This window comes from Emys orbicularis, chromosome 22, assembly GCF_028017835.1.
Source record: "Emys orbicularis isolate rEmyOrb1 chromosome 22, rEmyOrb1.hap1, whole genome shotgun sequence".
NCBI classification, from domain to species: Eukaryota; Metazoa; Chordata; order Testudines; family Emydidae; genus Emys; species Emys orbicularis.
Window position 1 is genome coordinate 19,011,267 of NC_088704.1, and position 24,753 is coordinate 19,036,019.

The 24,753-nt window shown below is 45.2% G+C and overlaps 3 protein-coding genes across 3 annotated transcripts in view; 1 reads left to right on the forward strand and 2 right to left on the reverse strand.

Annotated features, from left to right (window-relative positions):
* Positions 1-302: 302 nt before the first annotated feature.
* HES5 (hes family bHLH transcription factor 5) lies at positions 303-1,035 on the reverse strand. The gene is made up of 3 exons (XM_065421342.1): positions 982-1,035; positions 674-839; positions 303-556 (listed from the first exon to the last, which is right to left on the reverse strand). The coding sequence occupies exons 1-3, from the start codon at positions 1,033-1,035 to the stop codon at positions 303-305; spliced, it is 474 nt and encodes a 157-aa protein (XP_065277414.1).
* Positions 826-24,753, forward strand: part of LOC135893507 (transcription factor HES-5-like) — a 31,450-nt gene continuing 7,522 nt past the window's right edge. The window contains exon 1 of the mRNA XM_065421341.1: positions 826-863. The gene's annotated coding sequence lies outside the window, so the exon portion shown is untranslated. The remainder of the gene's footprint in view (positions 864-24,753) is intronic.
* LOC135893572 (transcription factor HES-5-like) lies at positions 14,116-15,287 on the reverse strand. Its single transcript, XM_065421420.1, has 3 exons — positions 15,222-15,287; positions 14,633-14,813; positions 14,116-14,381 (listed from the first exon to the last, which is right to left on the reverse strand). Exons 1-3 carry the CDS (start codon positions 15,285-15,287, stop codon positions 14,116-14,118), a joined length of 513 nt encoding a protein of 170 aa, XP_065277492.1.

Sequence of the window (24,753 nt, forward strand, 5' to 3'; positions counted from 1 at the left end):
ACACACTCAAAAACCTCAGCAAGGTATAAAAAAAAATTAAACGTTCCCTTTTGAACAACTGCTCAGTCATCCTACTATGAGGATTACTTTGCACATTCTTTTAGAATAGCTACCTCTCCACGTGGTGGGAACATTTAGATCCTTCTAGGAGAAGGGAAACTGACATCCAAGCATAAGTATGCTCTGTAAAAGGAAAGTATTCTTCCCTACTCATTAGAGGAGTGAGAGGACTTGTACAGCAAGTCACAGTCTCCTCTGGAATATGAGTGAATGTCCAGAAACCATACAAAAGTCCTTCTAATCTACCAGGGCCTCCAAAGGCTGCTGGTGGGTTTCAGTGCTGCTTGTTTTGCAGACATTTGGTGGGCTGCAGAGGATGAAGCTGGAGAATTTGAGTCCTTGGCTGTAACTTGAGGCCTCTGGAAGTGGCACAGCAGTTTCATCTGGGTTTCCGTGTTCGCAGAATGGAGAGACAAGAACTGCAGAGCCTCTTTGAGGCACCAGGAATAGCCTTCACTGTAATCCTGCTGCAGGCTTGTAGAAGAGGATGCAAAAGCTGGGAAGAGAGAAAAGACAGAGATGGGTTTTAGATAGGGACATCTAGGCTGGAGTTTGGACCAGGGATAAATGCAGCACAGGGGAGTTATTCAGAGGCAAAGGGGAAGGCACTTACTTTGACTGTATTTCAGGTAGCTGACAGTCATCTCCAGGATGTCGGCTTTCTCCAGCTTGGAGTTGGGCTGGTGTCTCTGGAACTCCTTCTCCAGCAGGAGTTTCAGCTGCTCGATGCTGCTGTTAATCCGGTCCCGGCGCAGCTTCTCTACAATCGGCTTCCTCAGCTGTAACACAAGAGGGGAGAGAAAGTTAGTGACACATTTCTCTTTTCCATCCATTTCCCATCTTCTCTGTGTAAGCAGCTCAGCCTGTATCAGCCACTTGCCCTTTAGTCAGTGCATGTTGCAATATGCTGTGGATACTTACTCTGTTTTTCTCTTTGGATGTTAGGATTTCCAGTGAGAAAGTATTGGGTGCCATTATCCCAAACGTTCAAGTGCAGGTTTCACTTCCAATCTTGCTGTTTAGCCAGTGCAGAAAGGAGCTGGAAAGCTTTTCTATTTATACCCATAAGCTGCATACAAATGTCTGGGTCCTAAGCTTCTTTGAGTTTCCCACACTCACTAGCCAATCCATGCATTTATCAGGACAATAGAGAAAGCATCTATTACAGCATGGTAAATTGACTGTGAATTGCCTGGGGATAATACTCTGCTCCCAACGGAGCAGGTGGACTGGGGAGCGTGTTACACAATAGGGACTGGCCTTGGAAGGACAGGATAAGAACGTGGGAAAGCGTTCGCCGTCATTATAATCAAACTTGTGCCTGATGTTGAGAACGTCAACATCTCAATATGCTGCCTTTTCCCAGGCTGTGGTGAAATTAAGCACAGAAGACAGCTCCCAGGAAGGGAAAATGTCCCCTACTTTCCTGTGCCCAAAAGAAGCTGTAAAGGGAAAAGTCCAGAATTCGAGAGACTAAACATTTTCATTGACATTAAACCGTGCTTAGATGAATACAGTGCTTGTCAATTTTCAGGCAACTGAGATCAAAATCAAAAGGGAAAACACATGTTTTTGGGGAGGGGATCTTTTTAAGGAAGATACAGTTCAAAATGCTTTTCTCTCCATCTTTTATAGACATTTTGTTTCCTCTGTCATTCTTTAAAAGTCTTAATTTTTTTTTTTTTTTTTTTTTTTTTGCTTTTTTTCTGGGCAATCTCAATTCCTCCTATGATGGTCTGGCAAATCTGTCCAACAACAACAATAATAATAAAGAGTCGTTTTGCCCTTCCCTGGCATCTTCCATTTGATATCTCAGAGCTTTAGAAAAACAATCGTGAACTAAGCCTCACAACACTCTGCTGTGCCTCAGCCCCCATGTGCAATAGGGGAATATCCTCCTTAACACATGGGGAAACTGAGGCACCAAGGAACTCATTCCCTCACCCACACTTGGCCTCAATTATCCTATCTGCAAAATGGCTATAATACTGCAAGATTTCCTGACTCCTAATCCAATCTCTCTCTGTCTCTCTCACATACAAGCACCATTTTTTTCAATATGTTTGACTGTTATATACCCCATATGCATTAGATATATTTGGCACAGTCAAATCTGCCACAGGGAAGCGTGAGAATAGCACTGGGGTGGGCAGTCATCTGACCATGAGAAGATTTTCTAAAGAAATAAGTAATATTTGTTTTTTTTATCATCTGACCTGATGCCAGAAATCTTGGATCCTGTTCCAAAGACGCTGGCTCAGTGATTAAACTGACTTAGAGCAATGCTTTTCTGGTCACTTTTTCCCTTACCACAGGCCCTGCACTCATGAGTATTTTGACTATTAATAAAACATAGACCCAGATTCATGTTTCTTTCTTAATTTATATCATCAATGTAATCATAATCCTCACTGTTTAATGCTTAAAGCATTGCTTAACAGCCTTCAAGTCGTAAAATGACATAAAAGGTTGTTATAAAGAGGTGGGTGATAAATTGTTCTTCTTAACCAACGAGGCCAGGAGAAGAAGCAATGGGTTTAAATTACAGCAAGGGAGGTTTAGGTTGGAAATTAGGGAAAACTTCCTCATTGTCAGGGTAGTTAAGCACTGGAACAAACTGCCTTGGGAGTTTGTGGAATCTGCGTCAGTGGAGGTTTTTAAAAGCAGGCCAGAGGTGGTCCAGATAATACGTAGTCCTGCCTCAGCGTAGGGGACTGTCCAGTCCTACATCAGACACACACACCGCTACACACATAGGTTCAGAGGGTGGACTGCAATTGAATAGTATAATCCTAAAGTACAACCACCCCCAAAGTCACACAACATGCACACAGGAAATATGGGGGATCGTAACAGAAAGAAACCACTTTTCGGGGGGAAAGGTTTAAGATGCCATTTAAAGTGGAGTGGGACGGTCTGAGATGTCAGTAAGCTCCATTCTCTAGTTGTCTACCACGCCAGAGGCACAGTCACCTGCTGACATGAGCCAGGATGTTGGAATCTAGAATCATGTGGTGTCAGAGCAAGTATGTGAGATCTTGTATTAACAGAGGTGCCAATTCTTTCTATCATGCCTGGTCAAACTGCCATGTTTGCTTGGAGCACCTAAAATGGGGTTTGGTGCATTGGAGCATTTCAGTGGGGTTTGGTGTGTGCAAATTTGTCCTCTCAGGCACTACACATTCCAGAATTGGAAGCTGGGGCCTGAGAGAGTACCCAGAGACAGAAATAATAACATCTAGCACTTATATAGTGCTCTTCAGCAGTAGCGCTCACAGTATCACTATCCCCATTTTACAGATGGGGAAACTGAGGTGCAGAGGGGGGAAGTGACTTTGCCTTCGTCTGTGGTGTGGGGCATGGGTCACTTGTGGGTTGTTGGGGTTTTTTTTTTTTCCCCCCTCAACTAGAGTAAATGGGGGATTCTCTGTAACATGAAACCCTTAGATCAAGATTTGAGGACTTCAGTAACTTAGACAGAGGTGATGGGCCTACTACAGGGCAGATGAGATTCTGTGGCCTATGATGTGGTCAGACTAGATGATCAGGATGGTCCCTCCTGGCCTTAAAGTCTGAGTCTAAGATCATCCAGTGTGTCAGTGGCCAAGACAGGAATAGAATACAGATCTCCTGAGTCGCAGTCCAGTACTCTATTCCTTAAGCCAGGCTTCCTCTCACAGAACCCAGCTCTTCAGCTCTGCTGTTCACAGATTAGGGACCTGATTTTCTACATGCCTCAGTTTCCCCATTGTTACAAAGATGTTAATGAAAGCCTCATCTAACACTTTGTCAACTTTTAAAATGCAGAGAAAAATTAAATAAACCTTTTTCTCTAAGCTCACTGTATGACCTCTCCATACCTCAGTTTCCCCATATGAAAAATGGGGCTAACAATGGTATCACGTATGGCTGCATGTAAATAATAACACACACAGAGTTGTTGAAAGGGCGAATCTTGTTAAATTTTGAAATCCTGAAAAGTTTATTTTACTGGTCATAAAATTTTGTCATAATGTTATCTAGCTGTTTTTATGATTCAGTTGCTGTAGTAGTTAACTCTATGACTTCATGTGACAATGAGTTCCATAGTTCAGCTACACCAGGGCATGTTATATGTTAATAGCTTATTCATTATTATTTTTTTATTGTTTTTCAAAGCACGTGGGTGACTCGGCAACACAAGTCCCATTAAAAGTCCGATTAAAAGTCTGCCTCTAGGTCACTTTGAATTCATTTTGAATTATTATTATTATTATTATTTAATTTTATATTAGCAATACAAGACCACAACACTTTGATCATTGTTGTAGCTCACAGTGAAAATATTATGCAAAGCTCTGTGTCCAGATGCATTGGACAGTAAGTCATGCCACACGCTGGATGAGAGGGGATGTGTTTTCAGCAACAGAAGGACACCGTGAGGTGGGAGGTTTCCTTCGGCCAGGGAGGCTTTTGATCCAATTTTCAGTTCTGGAAATATGAAATGAGTGGTTTTAAATAATGCCATCCTCTCCCTAGCACAATGCCCGGGAACGCAAAGGGCTGTACCAGCCCTCATTGATTAAAGCATTATCCCTTTCTCCGAGTGCTGGCCAGATGGTATAGAAGGCATTAGCTTTCCGCTCAGGACCCGCAGAGGCACACTTCTATTGTTGACAGTTTAACACTGTGAATGGAGCGATGTGTGGGAAACTCTCAAAATTCCAGACTCACACCATCTGAGGTGAATGGTGAACCAGGCAGGCTGCCTTGCATTGCACGCACAAAACAGCAAGCCTCTGGGGTTACAAACTCCAGCTTCCCTCTCTCTCTCTGTCATCAGTTGGAAAAGACCAGAGCTCTAGCACCAACCCCCCTGCTTCCCGCCTCCCCCCCACACCTATTCACAAATCAAAGAAATGAGCCATTCCTTTCGTGTTTACTTTGAATGTATTATGCAGGTCTAAATACTTTATGGTAAGTGAATATTTGTGAATTAATATTTCCTCACATGGTAATCTGAGATTAATAAAATCCCTAATTTAAGGCTGCCATATAAGTAGATTCGTATGTAATGTATATTGCATTTATTTCCACAAGGAAGACAAACATTGACTATATAATCATTTTCACCTCCGAATATGGTGGAAATCAGAGCATCAAGTGATTAGAATGGGATGCTACTGTACTTTAGCTGGAGTCAGCCTCTCCTCTCCTCCCAAATATTCACTGTTACATTTGAGCACCTGCAAAGCATCTTTGTGCATCAACATATCTTTATGTAAGTAGTCTATTCACTAGGTCAAATTCTTCCCTGTGGTATTGCCATCAATGAAGTTACCCCAGGGATAAATTTGTCTGCCTCTATCTATCTTATCTATCTAATGTCCTTTACACCACTTTTTTTAGTTTATCCAATGTAACGTCATTGTCTCATTTTCTTTAACTCTGCAACACATTTTAGGAGTCCATTTGAATGAAGAACACCTGGTCTATTGGTTTCAGAGTGGTAGCCCTGTTAGTCTGTATCAGCAAAAACAATGAGGAGTCCTTGTGGCACCTTAGAGACTAACAAATTTATTTGGGCATAAGCTTTCATGGACATCTAAAATATTTGCCCTTCTGGAAGAAAATAATTTCTATTGTCAACAATCTATTTATCTTTAATAAAAGGTTAGTAACTAAAATGTTTGTCTTGTTTCCATCTGACAAACATGGCTATTTTTTGTTTAGTTTTGCTTTTTAAAGGGAAGCTGAAAGTTCAGTTTCTGTAGCAGTTTGTCCTGTTAAAAACAAGCTCGTGCTCCAATCTCCAACCCATTGTGGGAGGGGTTTGTGGCTTTCAACTAGCAGTAACTGCAGGGGAAGCAGAGAATGTTGTTTTGTGTGAGACTCACAAAAATGGTTATAAGTCCCCCCCTCCCCCCCGCTCTCCCTCCCCCATTGTTAATGGAATGATAGATTGAAAGAAACAAATCACAACATGCACAAAAGACACTTGAATCTAGATTGTACTGATCAGGTAATTCCAATTTTTATAGATCTGCTAACTGCAGTGGTCTAATAATTACCCTCTTCTTTGTATGAAGCGGTGGTGTAGCCGTGTTGATCCCAAGATATTAGATAGACAAGGTGGGTGAGGTAATATGTTTTATTGGACCAGCTTTTGAGCTTACACAGAGCTCTTCCTCAGGTCTGGGAAAGGTACTCAGAGTGTCATAGCTAAATACAAGGTAGAACAGATTGTTTAGCATAAGTGGTTAACACACATTTCAAGGGACCAATTCTAGGTGAAGTGGCCATTAATACCTCTCCAGTCACAGGGAGGAGAGAAGGAGGAGGGAAAAAGCTGGGAGGGGTGGTTAGTGAGTTATGGATTGTTGTAATAAACCGTAAATCCAGTATCTCTAAACAGTCCGTGATTTTAATGTCTAGCAAAGTTATTAATTTAAGCTCCCAGGCTCATCTTTTGAAGGTGTTGTGCAAGTTTCCTTTGAGGATGAGGACTGAAGTCAGATACAGAGTGATCACTGAGAAGGGTTCACCCACAGGTGATACGGTGTTTTTGTCTTCTTTTTTTTTTTTTATCATTTTTTCTGAGAGTTCATTCAAGAGCGTAGTGATTGTCTTGTTTCAGCCATATAGTTGCTATTGGGGGCATGTAATGCACTCTCTTCATTATAATGCTGCCTGTAATATTTCATTGCTGTGAAATATGGACCAGATCTTGAGAGATGGACTGCAGCTGAGCCCTTAAGCCATTGCACCTGAGACGTTCATTTTCTCAGTGGCCTTGTTCAATCATGAATCACGTTAACAGTCAATAGCAGCACTGTGAATATAGGACAGCTTCAAAACTGTTATAAGAATCACCTAGGAGAATAGAGGGGCTGATCTATCTAGTTACGTTCATTATTTTGTATTGATTAAAAATTGGCACCAGAAATCAGTGACGTCACAAAGCCTGAGTCTCCTGTACACTATGGCCATGTGACCCCCCACCTGCTGTAAGGCCAGGCCTTAGTGTAGATGAGAATCAGGCCCACAACATTTGATCAATCATAACGATCAAATGCATACAGGGGTGGGGTTTTTGTGTTTGTTTTTTTTTAAACTCCCATCTCATCCTGGGTGACTGTCCCCTTTCTCAGCACTCTCCTGCCCTTGGGGAGCAGGATGTTTATTATGCTGATCCTAAAGCCCAGGGATACTCTTCCGACAAAGACCCTATTAACCTCAGAGTGTGGGCCTGAGTTTCTCAGAGTTTCCCACACTTTCTTCCCTATTTATGACATTCAAGGGGATCACAAAAGAAGCGTGCCTCACAACAGCCCCCATTAGTGACGCTCTTTGACTCCGCATTGTGATTACTAGCAATTCCTGTCCCAATAGACCATCTGGAGAGCTATTTTCCCAAGGAGCACATTGATCGATCAGTATTATCCAGGCCCTTTTAAAACTTGGGAATGTTATGCTCTTTGACACTAAATAGGAGGCTTGAGGATGGATTGTCAGCTCGATTTTAAGATATCTAAGGTACAGAAAAAGATAATTGTTCTTTTAAAACACACGCAATATCGATACCTTTCATGAAACAGGGTGACATGAAGTCAGGAAGTAGCATAAAATGCAAAAGAGGGTTATGTGAGTGTGATGCTGGATGCACAGCCCAGAAGAATGAACTTCTCTCTTTATCCACAGAGCAGGTACAACCCCGGCAGTGGAAATGCAGGCGGCGCTCTTCCTGATTTATACCAGGATGAGTGGAAGGAGATGCCTGTCTTACGGGCTTGATTCTGATCTCACACCAGTTTTTCACAGGTGTAATTTTTCTGACTTGTTCCTGATTTAAACCAGCGCAAGCGAGGTCAGACCCAGCGGTCCCTAAACTCTTGTTGTTTTCAGAGTTTTTCTTTTCTGTTTTTCTGTCTGACTTCATCAGTTTAAACTCAATCAATGTGTGATGTTGCTCGGTGTGATTTTTAGCAAGGTTCTGTGGCGCAGTTTACTCCAAGTAGATGTATGTTAGCTGTATAAGATAGTTATACACATAATAGCAGTTTACTCTAAGGGCTTGTCTACACTACCGCACGGGGTCGATCTAAGATACGCAACTTCAGCTACGTGAATAGCGTAGCTGAAGTTGACGTAATTAGATCTACTTACCACAGTGTCTTCACTGCGGTAAGTTGACCGCTGATGCTCTCCCATCGACTCCGCTTGCGCTTCTCGTTCTGGTGGAGTACCAGAGTTGACAGGAGAGCAATCAATGGTCCATTTATTGGGTCTACCCCTGCTGGATCGATCGCTGCCTGCCGATCCTGCGGGTAGTATAGACAAGCCCTAAGTAAATGTATAATAGCTAAGAGAAATGTAGGTGATTCTAGTCCTTGTCTGTATTGAGTACAGTTTGGATGGAAGTTGGCATGGGTAATTCTGATCTAACTAGAAGGAATATATGTCCCTAGTCTTCATTTGTAATTTTCATTCATTAGAGTTGGTTGACTGATTTAAAAAAAAAAAAAAAAGAGAGAGCACATACATGAATCTGATTGTCTGATATTTGGGAAAGGGGGTCACCCTACTTGTCATATATGTGACTTCCAGCAATTATAAAAATGTTTGCAACATTTTCATATTTTCCCTGAAACGTGGCATTCATTAGTCACCATTCTCATGTTAAAAAAGTTTCATTCAGCCAATCTGGAAGCAGAAAATATGCCTTATGAACAATCAAATACTACAAACAGTGAATAGCCACAGGGAATAGTTTGCAATCAACTAGCTAAATAATGATAATCTCTAGCTCTTATATAGCAGTTTTTTTATCGTAGATTTGGAGTGGGTATGTATAATTATCTCCATTGTCCAAGTCTGGGGCTCCGAGGTGCTACTGCAGTCCAAATAAATAATAATAATAATTTTACAGATGGGGTAACTGAGGCACAGAGAGTGACTTTCTCATTCTCACATAGCAGGCCAGTGGATGAGCCAGGAACAGAACTCAGGTCTTCCAAGTGCTCACTCAGTGATCTCTCTGCGTCATTACAGTTTGAAGAGTCTTCAATTTGAATTGTTTGGTGAATACTTATGAATAATTAATCTAGTCACACAAATCCGGATCAGCCTTCAATGAATCACAAAACCAGGGGGGAAAAGCTGAAATGTATTGAATTACTGCAGCCAGCTCCTGTGTTCATAGTAAAAGAATAACATGAAGGGTTCATGTAAGCACACTGAGGAAATGCAAAAGATTCTTCTATTGGCTGGTTACATTTATGGAAAGGAACAAAAAAAGTAACAACCTTATTGCGGATTCCTTGCCAAAGCTAGGTGGTGACTGGCCAATCAGCGTTGTTTTTGGCAGGATTGATTCTGGCTAGTGCTTGGCTGGGAGACCATCTGAGAAAACCAGGTGTGCTCAGTTAGCCCTGGGTTTTTTAAAGACAAACAATTTCAGTAGAAATTAAGCTTTTCAAGTACATCTCTTTCATGGAATTACAGGGGAGCTCAGCCAGTGGTGGGTCATCTAATCATCCATTCTCAATGCAAGATGATTCCCTACCATAGACCCTCATAAATGTACCACAGGACAGGAGCCAACAGTAACTTTTAGAAATAATATTGTAAACTAGCATTTTTGACAGTTATGTGCAGATTTAATTTCCTTGGGAATTGTAGACAGGGAAAGTAAAACCTCAACATCCCCTGCTGAGCTTGCTAGGGAGTGGAATTTCTCTGGAGGAGTGGCAAGTCTTACATGTGAGGGGTAAGGGATGGGGTTTGAAAGTGACTGTAGAAAATGCTGTTTAGCTGTGTCACTGGGTGGCTGGCTCTAGAGAAACAAAGATAAGAAGGCCTAGAGAAGCAGAGGGACTCTCTCTGCAGGGAAGAAGGAAGAGTGCAGGAAGGAAGTGCTGGGAGTTGCTGCCAGTGCTTAGTAAAAGTGTAGAAGACAGACCAGATCCTCAGGACAGGCGGACTGGTGGGTCCATCTTCAGGCCGGGATGTAGATGCTGTGGGTTTTTGTGTTTGTTGGTTTGGCATTGGCAGGTATATCCTAGATGGGGAGGACTTCTGTTAAATGACTTAGCCAGAGGGCCAAGTCACTGCAGCAGCCAAACCAGGCTGCAGGGTTCTTTGAGATGCCCTGAGAAGGGGGAACTGATACTGTATTGTTCTAGAGACACCCTACGCCATAAGGGGATGCTCAGTGGGTGATGACCTCTAACGCTGGTTCAATCAGCAGGATTTGTCCTGTGAATCCCCTTTACTTAGAGCGGAGGATGGAGGAGAGGAAGCCAAAGAGCAGCAGTGGTTAAAATGGGTGTATGTGGTGTCAGCAGTAACTACTGCGGTTCCTGTTCCCGTTTTTAGAAGTGGACAGATGGCACAAGCCAATCCAGGAAGTTCTCCTGGGGAATTTAGAGGCAGCAGGAGGCACTGTTGTATCTGCAAAGACGTCTGGCAGTCTTGGAGGAGTAGCAACAGCAGCAGCACCTACTGGGGATCCTGCAAAAGAAAACATCCGTAGCCACAGATACGGAGCCTAGAGATGGTATACTATGCCTGTGGGCAGCAGGGACACCTGAAGAGGGTTTGCCCCTATGTCACCATCCTTGAGATTGACTTTGGGAGGTGGAACACAAAGTTGCAGGCTGCAAGAGAGTGGCAGAGAGGCTCCTGCAGGGAAAAGACCCCAGGCTGGAAGGCCTGGGAGTGGGTTAACGACTAGCCCAAGTGGGGTGGAAGAACTCTTGTTTGTTTGGACTTTTGTTACATCAAAACCCAGGTGAGGGGAAAACTGAGGCAGGGTGCTACAGTGCCATCCTGCCCACAAGGTGGCTGGACCCATGAGAAATTCTATAAAACATTTTTGTGAGAGAGTGAGTGTGGAAGGTGCTCAAGGCTGGCTTTGTGTTACCCAATAAAGTCATGCTTAGGGCGGCTTCTCCCTCCCATCCTCAAATCTCCTCCATCTGTCTTCCTTCATTTTCCCTAGCCTTCCCTAATCTCTGTCCCTGATGGCTGAGTGGAGGATGGACATAAAAGTTCTTCTAAGGTACCTATCTTCCCCCCTCCCCGCCCCGCCACTGCTGCACTATTTGAGCACCTCACGATTTATAATGTATCTTATCCTCCGCACACCCAGGGGAGTCAGGTAGGTGCTATTAACTGATTTTATAGATGGAACTGAGACAGAGACTAAGTGACTTGCCCAAGGTCATTCGGGAAGTCTGTGGCAAATCAGAATTCACCCCCCCCCCCCACCCCATGTCTCTCAAAGCCAGGGTAGTGCCTATGACTGTGGTGGACAACGCTGCTTCTGCTCAGGCACAGCAGAACTTTCTAACACAAGGGTTAGAAAGATGGAGCTTTCTCAGGGGCTGCTCTGAGACTCTGGCACAAACTCCTGCAGGCACAAAAGACCATCACAAGCCTCCCCACCTTTCACTTCTCTGACCTGTCATCTCTAAGAAAGACACAGAGCAGCATGGGGATCCTCAAACCTTCAACCCCCCCCCCCCCCGCCCAAACAAAACACCTCACTACAGACCCATTTCCACCCCATCCAGCGCTTTAGAGCGCAGATGAGAGAGAAAACAGGTAGCAGATGTTAGCCATGTCACTTAATACACAGCCACATATGCTACAGTGATGAGGTGGTACAGGAACCTCTAGAGACTAGTACAGAATAGAATGCTGCCTTCGTGCTTCTTTTCCAACTCCCAGGGAGTGAAATTGACAAGCCTTCTCTTCTAAAGCAAAGCACCTGTCAATTTTAATCCTCTGCCTGCTCTCGGGAACAGACATGGCTGGGGCAGCACCTAGGTAATGTGGCTACTGCACCCACATCTGTGGTTCACAAGAATCCTAGAACCCTGGATTTGTTTAGCTTGGGTCACCCAATTGGTGTGGTGGGGTTTTCAGGCTTTTGTAACCCCTCATTTAGGAGGGCACACAGGATTTGTTTTCTATGTTGGGTGGGGGGAGGGATCAAAGGGGACATGTTGTCACTGTCATATTTTTGGATCTCAACTAATAGGGTTTGTGTTAAATATTTTAAAGCTTGCTGGAGTGTGGCACTATTTCCTTGAGGCAAACAAGCCCAAGTTAAAAGTGTATGGTTAATACCTAATAACATCTAGCATTCATATAGCAATTGTCATTCAGAGATCGCAAAGTGCTTTAGAAAGGGTGGGACAACATTATCATCCCAGGTCTACAGATAGGGAAACTGAGGCACAGAGGTGAAGTGACTCGCCTGAGGTCACTCAGCAAATCAGTGGTAAAGCAGGGAGTAGTACCAAAATCTCTTGATTCCCAGCACTGTGCTTGATCTTCCTGGACTAACAACGCTGAATTTCTGAGCCTTACTTGGATTCCTTAAAGAGGAGAGTGAAGTGCTTTTAGAAAACAAGAGAAAATAATCTGGAAAAGGAAATCCTTACCAGATTATATAGACTTGCAATTTTCCTTTTAAAGGAGGAAGGAGAAGCTTTGTGTTACCTGTGAGGACCAGCGTTCCACTAATCAGGTTTCTGTGAACAGGAGTTGCTAACATCAAAACACCAAGTGACCCCGGAATTTTCTCCTATTAAAGGAAATGGGAATTTTGCCAGTGACTTTAATGGGAGCAGGTTTAGACCCTAAAGCAGGGCAAGGAGCTGAATTCTTCATAGTTTATAAGGTGTTTTCCTTGTGCTGCAGGGGTGGGTAGCATGGAAGCATAGCACTCTGAACTCAGGGCTTGACAGATAAATTAACAGGGTTGGTGGGGGAGGGCAGCAAAATTTTTCATGATGTTTTATTTTTGAAGTCTATGCGTGGTTTGTTAAGGAATCTTACACATCTGTCTATAGCATTTCTGTTCACCTTTAATACACATTAGGCCTTTGTGACTTTTATTTTTGGAGGCTTTTTCGTTTATCTTTTTCGGCCAAATCCTGATTCTCTTCCAACTGAAATCTATGTAGCTGCTTGCATGAGTGTTCACACTAGAGTTAGGGTTTGCAGCATTTACAAACAGCAACATCCCCACATAGCTTAATTCTGTATATAGACTTAAAAAGGGGGGTGGTCCGTTGTAATCTGAGAGCAGCCGTGTTCATAAAGAGCACCCCGGCCCTAAGCAATCTGGCTTGATTCTGAAAAAATGTGTTTGCTCGATCTCCCAGGATCCCTTGCGACTCTCCTCCCACCCCACACACTTCAAGTCCTGATGTTCCCCACACATTGTCCAATAAAATTCTATGTTTTAATGACTTCAAACAAAAGATCAATGAATAAAAAAAACATTTTATTGACATTTACAGGGATGGAACCAATGTCACTTTCAACATCACATATGATGAACACGTGGCAACTTTATAAAAGCATGTTAAGCTCATCAGCACATTCAGTCAATGACTGTAGAGTACACATTTCCCACCTCCCATCCCACTATTTAAGATACACAGCAGGTACTTCCTTTACAAAAGGCATCAATTATCCCTCAACTGAGATTAACCCATGCTGCATTTTAAGAGAATTTCTCCTACAGTCATTCGTTATCATAATAACTTTGCACAAGAGGTTATACTAAAATAGTATAGGAACTTCAGAAGCATCAGTATTTCTGAATCAAATCTTTCACTCAAAAAGTAAAGGCTAGACTCTCTTTATGATACAAATTACATCCTCAAATGCCTCTCCTGTCTGAAGGGCAATGCCTAATATAGGGCCAACGCAGCTCCTGAATCAATGCCCATAGAAATCCATGAAGAGTCCCATTGACTTCAGAGGGCATTGGAGAGAGGACCTTATTGAGCTAAACTCTGATGGAAGCCAATGGGAGCTTTGCTCTGTAAAGTGCCAAAGGGCTTGGCCCTCTATTCAGCTAGGAGCCACCCATAAGGGCAGCATGTTTGCTGCAAGATACAGACACCATCCTTCACTACTGCAGAGACCATTTCTCATGACAAATAATAAACCCCCCTCCTGGAAATCAAAGTTTCCTACTTTAAAGAGGGACCTTAAATCAAAGATCCCTTTGGTTTTGCAGCACACACACACACACACACACAAATGTCCAGTCTACCATGGTCTCCAGATGGCAGCAACAGCCACAGGGATGTTCTGGGAAGGATGCTTCCTGGGTACCAGACATGGCAATGAAGGTGGGCTATGCATGGGCGGTGAGCACAGGTTGTCTGGGATTGTCTGAGCTTTGCAGAAATGCTTGATCAGCTGGGTCTGAGCTTCCTTCTTAGGCTCACAGTAGGAGAGGAAATGCAGAGCTTCCTTCAGGCACTGCAGGTAACCAGTGTTAAAATCCTGTTCTGGGCTCTTCTGACTGACCACTGGAAAATAAATGGGAGAAAATCAACCTGTTAATGGTCTGTCCAAACTCTGAGTAGTGTAAATACATCTGAAGGGATCAACACGAGGGGCCACCTCCCACAAATCCTTGCTCATGTGGATAGTCCTTATGCAAATGGTCCCATTGACTCCTGCAGGAGTAAGATCTACTTGTGTGAGCAAAGACTTGTAGGAGTGGGCCTTCAGGGAAGCAGCATCTGTGAGTGAGTGATAAAGCATGCTGCATACTCACTTTGTGCCTGCAGCTGGCTCTGCTGTTTCAGGTAGCCGACGGCCACTTCCAGGATGTCGGCTTTCTCCAGCTTGGAGTTGGGCTGGTGTCTCTGGAACTCCTTCTCCAGCAGGAGTTTCAGCTGCTCGATGCTGCTGTTAATCCGGTCCCGGCGCATTTTCTCCACCACCGGCTTCCTCAGCTGTACAAGAGAAGGGCCAGGTTGTTAGGGATATGGGTGGATCCAATTTATTTACATAATCTCCATTGATTTCCATCCGCGTACATTAGGACAAATTTCTACTCAGTAGGAAGTCTATGGTCCTGCCGTGTTTGTCTGTCCGTCCATCTATCTTCCTCTTTTACCTCTATATGTCCATCTGCTATCTTTACACCAATCTTTGTTCTCGTTCTTTAAATCTTTTTTTTTACTCCATCACTAATCTATCTCTTTATTCTTATTTTCACTGATCTATTATCTCTCTCCGATGTTCCTGTATAAAATCAGTTAGGTAAACACCCAACTGACTCTGAAGTTTCAGATGCATTAGGAGTCCCACTGAATATAACCTAACACACACTTTCGAGCCCTGTCCATTGTTTAACTTACTTTATTCTTCTCTTTTGGCAGCAGTTTCTCCTCCACATGGGCCATGAAGCTGTTGCTGGGAGCCATTCTTATCCTTGCCAGTTAGGGCCACAGATCTGTGGATCAGGGATTCCTGTGCTGAGCACAAGGCTGTGTGACAGCCTCTATTTATACCCAGAATGGCCAAGCTGATATGTGAGTCTCAGGCTTGTTGATGTTTCCCACACTCGTTCAGCCAATCCGGGCACATGGTCAAACAATAGAGGAGGCATCTATTAGTGCATGGTACATTGATTATAAATGCCCCGGAGAGAATAACCTTCTGCCCAAACCAACTGGTGGAGTGTGCAGTGTGGCGCTGCAGGGCTGCACGAGGATCTGGGAAAGCACTGACCCTCCAGCTGGTTGTCTGGGATCAATTGCATTCCAGAGTCACAGCATGTGCCAGTCACATTCATACCGGGGATGGAGGCACACGTTTCAGGGAAGGCGGGAAAAGGAGGGGGCAGTGCCTTAGGGGTTAAGATAAAGAGTTCTGCGTCCATCTCTCTGCTCTTTCTGGAGAGAGCATTGAACACCCAGCCCCGTTATCACAGAGTTTACCTGCTGAGGGTGCTTGTTTGTAGAGTACTTGGGGTTTCTGCAGACGCAGTACTGACCGAATGGCAAAGTAAAATACCGTCTTAGTGTAAAATGACAGGCCCATTAGAAAAGCAGGTCTTAAGTGCTGAGGAGATTCTAAGTGATGACTGCTGGATGGCTAGGTGGGGGTGTGTACGGGGGTGGATAGAGCTCATGGGGGTGGCTGGGTAAGGGGGTGTATGAGGATGGATAGAGCTCATGGGAATGACTAGGCGGGGGGGTGTATGGGGATGGATGGAGCCTGTGGGGATGGCTAGCACTATCGCCCTTTTTCACTGTAGAGGGATAACTCAGGTAGGCCGTCTGGGCCAGAGGATTAGGTTCCAGAGTAGAATCCAGTAGACTCTGCCACTGACTTACTGTGTGACCTTTGGCAAGTCACTTCACCTCTATTTCGTGGTCTGGAATAATAGTGCTTAGCTATCTTTGTAGAAGGGCATGGAGACAAATGGATGAAGAGTGTGTTCTCTTTTCTTTTCTTTTTTCTTTTTTTTTGGCTGAAATCAGCAAGTGCAGAGGCACCTAAGAATTTTTTTAATTAAAATTTTAATTAATGTTTTTGAGCCTCAGAACTCTCTCTTTAGGTTCAGTTCACATTGGGGCAAATGTTCAGGTCAGTTCTGATTTTTATCCAATTGGATAAATTTAATCCCTGGGCATAATCTTAAAGGCAGCAGTGAAAATAGCATAGGGCCAGATCCTCAGCTGGCATAAACTGGGATAGCCCCATTGACATATGGTAGAGGGGTATATATGGAGATGGATTAAAGAGGGTTACACATGGAGCTGATCTCAGTAGAGCTATGCTGATTTACACCAGCGGAGGATCTGCTCCATACTGTCTAAAGGATAGGAGCTCTTCTTTCTCTGCAAACGATGGGCATGGAACATGGAGGCAAGGCCGATGAATAGAGAAACAGACCTGTTTCTAGTTGTGGGAACTCAGCAATGGTTAAAGAAAGCCGGGGACTGTTGCCTATGTGGAAAACCCTGAAGTAAAGCCTGAATTTAATAGGCATTTGTCAGGAAGGGAAGTCAGGGAAATAGCCAGCTTCATGGTTTTCATTGTATAGACCTGAATGGGCTTAGTTCTTTGTTAGGGACAGATGCTGTCCTCAGAGCCTTTTATTCCCTGTGTTCTGGGAAAGCCAGGAGATAGGTCATCTCATGAACATTTTGATCCAGCCAAAGGATTAAAACATTAGATAAGATGCAGCCCAGCACCACTGGCTTTTGCCAGCTCTAATAAGATGCTGCCCTTTTCCTTGCATCATTTCACCGCCCTGTCTCCAAAAGGCCAGGTCTCATGTCATCTTTCCCAAAGCGCTGGAGTGATGGCAAGGGACCTTGAAGCTAGAGTCTGACAGGTAGTCGTTGTACCAAGCTGGTTAAAGAGACTCTTCAGTGTCAAAGAGCATCTTTTTCCCAACTTCTGAGAGGCAGCCCTGACCTTTATTGCTGTATTATAACTGCTAGCCAGATGGTCTTTTGGGAGTTGGATTTTTTCCCTTGAATTCATTCAGGCTCAGGCACCGTCACTAATGTTGCAAGTAGTCGCAAGGCACACGTCTATTGTCCAAACAAGAAATGTTATCAATAGGGGGAAAGTGTGGGAAACTCCGAGAAATTCAAACCCACACAGCTTGGTGCTAATAACTCCTTTGTGGAGCCTGCGCTTCTGTCAATGCACCGTGAATTCACGTGATTTTTCTCTGGGCGTCACTAAAGTGCTTGGATGGCCATGTGGGTCGGAGCGTCTCGGAGATCCTTGTTTACCAAGGAAAGGGACAATATGGGGGGCAAGGTGCAGAGTTATGCCAGTCTCTGGTTTACGCACAGGGCTGGGATTCAGAAAATCTAGGCTTTGCCACTGACTCCTCTATGACCTTGGCCTAGTCCATAGATGCCGTTCTGCCTTGGTTTACCCTCCATGAAATGGGGATATGGTACTGACTTTCCTCGGAGGGGTCCTGTGCTTCTACCCGCAAGCCTCAGTGTTGAGCCCATCTTTGCAGTGCCTCCAGTGTGCCTTTCCTGCCTCTAGGGCAGATGCAGCAGGTGAGGGGGCAGGTGAGACAAGCTGAATATAGGACCCAAAGGAGGATGACCGTGTGAGCAGAGTCTGTAGGGAAAGCACTTCTCTGGAGATAGAAATGCCATGAGTGGCGGCTTCCTCCTACCCATGAGGGTTACAGCTGGCAAATTCTCTTCTCCCCCCATAGGGGAGTCTGGCAGAGACCTCTCCTGCCTAATACCCGTGCCATGCTCACCTTGGCACTGCAGCTGGATGGGTGGTAAAAACCTTGCAGAACCTGCTTAGACTGCACTCCTGAAAGGGCATTTGCTTATACTTTAGGCCAGCCCTGTGTTAGCATCATTGTAGCAAACTCACTTAACTGACTAATGCTCTAAGCTTCCTAGATTTTTAGAACGACAGGGTCAAATCTCAGCAGGTTCAACTCAGCTCTTCATCTTCCTGGGTAGATAAACTGAGTTCCATGCTCTACTCTGCGTGAGGGTCTCTTGGATGAGACCTGCGGGGGGAAAATCATTCCTGTGTACCGTGCATGACCATTAACGATCCTGTGGCACTTTCTATATGAATAGCAGTTTAAACTGGTGTTGTTGGACAAAATCCACTCTGCTTCAGTGTGCTGCTGCCCCCCACTCCAGAGATGGTGTTATTTTAGTGGTCGTGTACTGTGTATGGCAGATAGATTCTGAAGTTCTGTAGGGTGAAAGATGCTATACAAGACCTGCTCCTGTGGTCCTTAGGTAAAACTCCTCATTCTGGGCCAGATTCTGCCACTTTCATTCATGTTGAGTAGTGCTTCACCCCACAAATAGACCAATGGAGCCACGTAGTATAAGTGTGGCCAAATCTGCCCTTTTCCGAGAAAAGGACATGCTAATCGGGCCCATTATGTATAATTAATTATTACTATGCCATTATCTGGATGACTTCTCCTCTCACCTTCCCAGTGCAGGACGCAGGTGCAGGCTTTTTTAATGCTGACCAAAAAAAAAAAATGAGGAAGACCTTTTGTAATGCAGCTATAAACCATTCTCCCTGTAAGTTTAACCTTCAGTTTCTTATTGGATCCAGCATTCTGAAACACTCATTCTTAGGTGCTTAAGGGAAGGCAAGCAGGTTTTGATCACTGGGGAACACAAAACGCATGATCCAACCTGATCTGCATTTCCAAGGTAGTTAGAGGTGAAATCAATTTCCCCAACTGCTTAAGCGAGTGACCCTGAAATATTCATGGGTCAATGACATATTCTCCTTACAGCAAGTATTAAAAATAATTAAAAATTAAGCAGTTATTCTTTTTCTGCCCAGTGGAAATTCCCACAAGTCACCTCTCAGTATATTCAAGGGTGCACAAGAAGGATTTATTATTTCCTGGTATATTGACTCTGAAAGGCCTGGGGATTACAGCTGCTTTGCACATGAATAGATGGAGTGTGTTGTACAAAAGGCAGGGTCTGTAGGATAATGTGTTTGGATGTGGGAAAGCGCTGACCCTCCGGGAGAGCAGGCTGGTGCCTGATGGCAGGAATCAGTTACATCTCAAAGGAACGCATTGCCCTGGGAGCAGGGGTTTATCAAAGCAGCCGTGTTACGTATTTATTCCCCCGCACCCCCATTCCCCTCCAAAATCAGAGAGATCTAGTTTCAAACCTCTTTCCGTGCATTTTTAAAATGGCCTCAGTGAAAGGTGCTAGGTTGAAGTCCTTTAGTGATCCGTAGAAACATGGGCACCAGCAGGGCAAACTTCTCTCCGAGCCCCAAGCTGGCAAAGATGAAAGAGACATGCATGGGTAAGGATTGGTTCTTCAGGGGTTAATACAAGAATTGTGCCCAGCCGAGGCCACTCCTGCATGTTCTGTGCCTGGCACTTACCCTTCCACATGGGCTGCCAGTGGTCCTTAGCCCTGCCCTGCTGCAGGGCTGCCAGGCAGTGTCATGCTAGTGGTAGTTTAAGTGAAGTGGCAACCAAGAAGCTGAACTGACACCCCTTCCACACAGGCCACTGAACAGCCCTGGGATGGTAAACCCTTGTTGACATTACTGACCTGTGTTGGATTCGAACAGGCGACCACGCGTTAAACACTCTACGAACCTATTGCTGCTCCCATTGACTTAAATGGAAGGAGAAATGAGCCCTGTATCCCCAAGTAAGTAATTGGCAGAGGGTTTCCTTGGGCCCTTAACTTGGCCCGGTGAGAAAAAGAGAGGGAGCAGCCCTCAGATCCTGAATAGAAATGATCTCTGGAACATAGGAAGCAAGCGGATCAGGCCAGTGGTCCAGCTAGCTCAGTGTCCTCCTGGCACAGGCAGTATCTGGTACCAGATTCCTCAGAGGGGGATGTCAGAAACCCTCCGGACAATCACGGGATAACCTGCCTAGAGGGGAAGTTTCTTTTTAACCCCATCAGTCAGTGGTTGGCTAACTGCCCTGAATCATGAGGGCTTCTGTAGCTTTTTCAATATTTCATTCTGTTTAATGTAACTGTGGATGTTCGCATTATCCATATCAATTACTTGTCCTTTTTTAACTATGCCAGGGGAGGTGCCCAAAATATTGTAGTCCTTTTTAGGCCTGAGTAATTCGTCAATATTCAGGCCTTGCTGGGTTGGTTCCATTAGGAAAAGAAGTTGATGACGGAGTCAGGTCCAGGCAACCCTATTTGTTTTCAAAGTCCTGTTTCCCCAAATACAGTGGAAGCAAAAAACAGCAGGCAGTTTCCATACTCGAAAATCCAGGTCTGTTACTCCAGCGAGTACTGTGTCTAAAAGCAGCTCTGTCTCACAGCTTCCTCTCAGAGGCACACTCACTACTGCTTTTCTTGCTTTCTGCCGGCTTTCTGCATACACACTTACAACCAATCAGTCCCCTAAACCCTGCATTTGCAATCAGTGCCAGGGAAACCCTTCAGTTTACTGTACACAGCTTACTTGCCTTGCCATGTGAACCATGGCCTTGGGCGGTGGCTTCCAGCTATCAAGAGACATTCAATTGTTCCTTCCATATAGCATGAAAGAAAGGTGCTTAGCACACCCATCAACTTTAATGAGATCTGTGATTGTCTCTAGATCAAAGACCCACTGATGGCAGTCATTAATTAACAATACACACACATACATTCTGGTTACAGACCTGGCTACACAGTTGAAACTTTGGCTATGTCTACATGGCGCACCTTACAGCAGCACAGGTGTGGCACTACAACAGTGCCACTGTAAGCTATGCAGGTTAGCCGCTCTTTGTCGGCAGGAGAGAGTGCTCCTGCAAACAAAATAAAACCACCCCCAGCGAGGGGCGGTAGCTTTGTCGGCGGGAGACAAAGCGCTGTCCACACTGGCTCTTTTCATCGGTAAAACTTTTGTTAGTCGGGGTGGGTTTTTTTGTTGTTTTCTTTTTTTGCACACCCCTGACCAACAAAAGTTTTACCGACGAAAGTTCAGTGTAGACATAGCCTTCGGTTTGTGAAGGCTATGTCTCATTTAATTAGTTCTATATGCTTGCATAATGGGAACATCATGATGATGATGATATGCTTGAAAATATTAGTAGCTTTGAATCCTCACCAGGCCAGCTTCATTGCTACAACAATCCTTAAAATGATCTTTTAAACCCAGCTACTTATAGCAGGGCCTGGGTATCTCAGGGGACAGATGGCTGTGGAGCCTTTCACCTCCTGAACTCTGTCCACACTAGGAGAATAGCCTATGGCTGATGCTGAGGCAAACCCTAAGAGGTACGGAGCACATGCTGGGCATCTCGTGGTGAAGTTGATGGGGCTAGTCAACAGGTGTTCGGCATCTGTTGGGATCTGGCCATATTTCCAGCTCCAGATTTTCAAATATCATGAGTCAGGTGCCCAATAATCATGAGATTGGCTTAAAAATCATGTGAGCTATTTTGGTGTTTAAATAATTATTTTGGTGTTCTTTTTATTTGCTTTTTGGTTTCTGAGTCTTTTTGACTGCATTTGGATCACACTTCCAAGTTTTTCTCTGAAACTGTGCAGGTTAGAAACTCTCTCTCTCTGTCTCTCTTTTTCATTTTTTTTTTTTAAGTGAGAGAGCAAGCTGAAATTCTCATATGTTCCCACATAAGGGGGTATATGATAGAGGTCTATAAAATCATGAGTCGTGTGGAAAACGTGTATAAGGAAATGTTATTTATGCCTTCTCATGACACAAGAACTGGGGGGGGGGGGGGGGGTACCCAATGAAATTAATAGGCAGCAGGTTTAAAACAAACATAAGGAAGTTCTTCTTCTTAGAACGCACAGTCAACCTGTGGAACTCATTGCCAGGGGATGTTGTGAAAGCCAAAAGTGTAACTGGGTTCAAAAAAGAATGAGATAAATTCATGGTGGATAGGTCCATCAATGGCTATTAGCCAAGATGGTCAGGGATGCAACCCTATGCTCTGGATGTCCCTAAGCCCCAGACTGCCAGATGCTGGGAGTGGGCGACAGGGAATGGGGTCACTCATTGATTGCTCTGTTCTGTTCATTCCCTCTGAAGCACCCGGCATTGTGCTTCTGTCGGGAGACGGGATACTGGGCTAGATGGACATTGATCTGACCCAGTATGGCTGTTCTTATGAGAGATTATTACAGAGCAGTGGACTTAATGTCAGGACTCCTGGGTTCTATCCCCAATTACCACATACAAATATTGAAGTCAGTGATGGAAAAGGGTATATTAATGGTAGATAATCAAGTCCATTCCCCTGAAAGAGCAGGATTTATCCCCCAGATATCCAATAGTGAATGAGTCAGATATTAAACTGCTCAGCCTTAGCAGGGTTATGAGGCTGGATCAGTTAATGTTCCTGCAGTACTTTGAGCCTTGGATGGAAGGTGCTAGTTCTGTGGAGAATATTGGTATGAGGCAATGCCTCCGGAACGGGCACCCACCTCTGGGACAGGTTCGTTTGTAATCCAAACCGGTCCCTTTTTTGTGTTACAGCGCAATCCTCCTTGGCCCTAACCCGCCAGTATCCCAGCCTGGATCTCAGCATGTGAGCTCCTCCATGGCTGCACTTTCGCAAGCTCAGCGGCTGTCAGTCACAGTGCTGGAGAGAACAATGGAAGTGTGTCTTGTGAAACTGTCTTTTTCACCCTGCTGGGCAGGTGGGTTTTGTGGGACCCAGGAACATGTGCTCCGCCGGCAATAAAGTGAGGAGATTATGCCTGTTAAGAGCAGACGGCTGCCTTGCAGGAAGAGCTTTCAAAAGCCAGAAAACAGGCCTGTGAGCCTGCCAGAGCCCCAGCACTCTCTCTAATACATGGGAGCGTGCAGTAGTTCCCGCTGAAAGAGTTTGTGCCGTCTAAGAGCTCAGCCCTGAGTGGGAGTGCAAGGGGGTGCTGTGTGCTAAAAGACTGCCTCACCAATCCTCCGTGTACTGCAGGGGAGTCCAGAGCCAGACTCCCGTAAAGAAGTGGGACAGGATGGGGTGAAGGTGGGGGCCAAGATCCTGACTTGCTTCCTTCAGCATCGATGACACGGTTGTGAGCAAGCCCTGCTCCCCGGAATAAGCTGCAGCAGTTGGTGCTGTTTGTACGCACCCCCAAAGGGAGTCAAGCATAATGCCTCCAGGAGCTGCCACCTCTGCAGGACTCCCCAGTATAAAGCCACAATCCACTCCGAGCGCAGTAGCTGCGTCTGGTACTGATCACTTGATGGCTCCAGAGACTGGTAATGGGCTATGGAGCCTTTCAGCTCTAAGGGCTGATCTGCACTAGTAAGTCAGGTCAACCTAGCTACATTGCTCAGGGGTGTAAAAAATGTGCACCCCTCAGAGATGTAGCTAAGCCGACCTAAGACTTAAGTGTAGACAGAACTGGGTCCAGGGAAGAATTCTTCCATTGACTTAGTTACCACCACCTGGATTTACTGCATCGACAGAAGAACCCTTCCTGTCGCTGTAGGAAATCTACAATATAGTGCTACAGCTCTGCCGCTGTAGTGTTCCTAGTGCAGACATACCGTAAGTCACTGGTTCCAATCCCGGCCATATCCCTAGTAGCAGAAATTCATCACCATCTGCGGGCTGTTCAGTACCCTGGGCTAGTGCTCTAAGGCCAGTTCCTAGCCGAAACATATTTCATGAAACTACCCAAAAGTCTGGCATAATTTAATATAAATTGCAGTCTTTACTCACAAGAGCTTCAGGTCTAGGGATTAAAAATGAGGTGTTACTGACAGATCCATGTGAGCGTGTATTAGCAGAGCGAATGAGATCAGTGCCATAGGCGCCAACATCTCCTGGCGCCGGCGGGTGCTCGCACCCGCCCCATCCCCGCCCCCATTCCAACCCCTTCCCCAAAGTCCCTGCCCCAACTCCGCCCCCTCCCTGCCCCATTGGACTCCTTCCCCAAATCTCCGCTCCGGCCCTGCCTCTTCCCCGCCACCTCCCCTGAGCGCGCCACATTCCCACTCCTCCCCCCTCCCTCCCACAGCTTGTTACGCCGTGAAACAGCTGTTTCGCAGCGGCAAGCTGGGAGGAGAAGCGGGGAAGGTGCTCTTAGGGGTGGAAGCGGAGGAGAGCTGGAGCTGGGGGGCAGGATGGGGAGCTGCCGGTGGGTGCAGAGCACCCACCAATTTTTCCCCGTGGGTGCTCCAGCCCCGGAGCACCCACGGAGTCGGCGCCTATGATCAGTGCTTACAGAGCAAAACCCATGTTCTTTTCCTATTTAGTCCCTTGTTACCGAATACATTGTGCACTTCAGCGAGAAGTGTCAGCATAGCCCTAGAGGCCAGGAAGTCCTGCCCTGTCACCCCAGCTCTGACACTAACTCCATCTGTGGTCTTGAACTAGTCACTCTAGCTAAAATTTTCAAAAATGGCCACTGATTTTTGGGTGCCTAACTGATGACACCTTGGGGC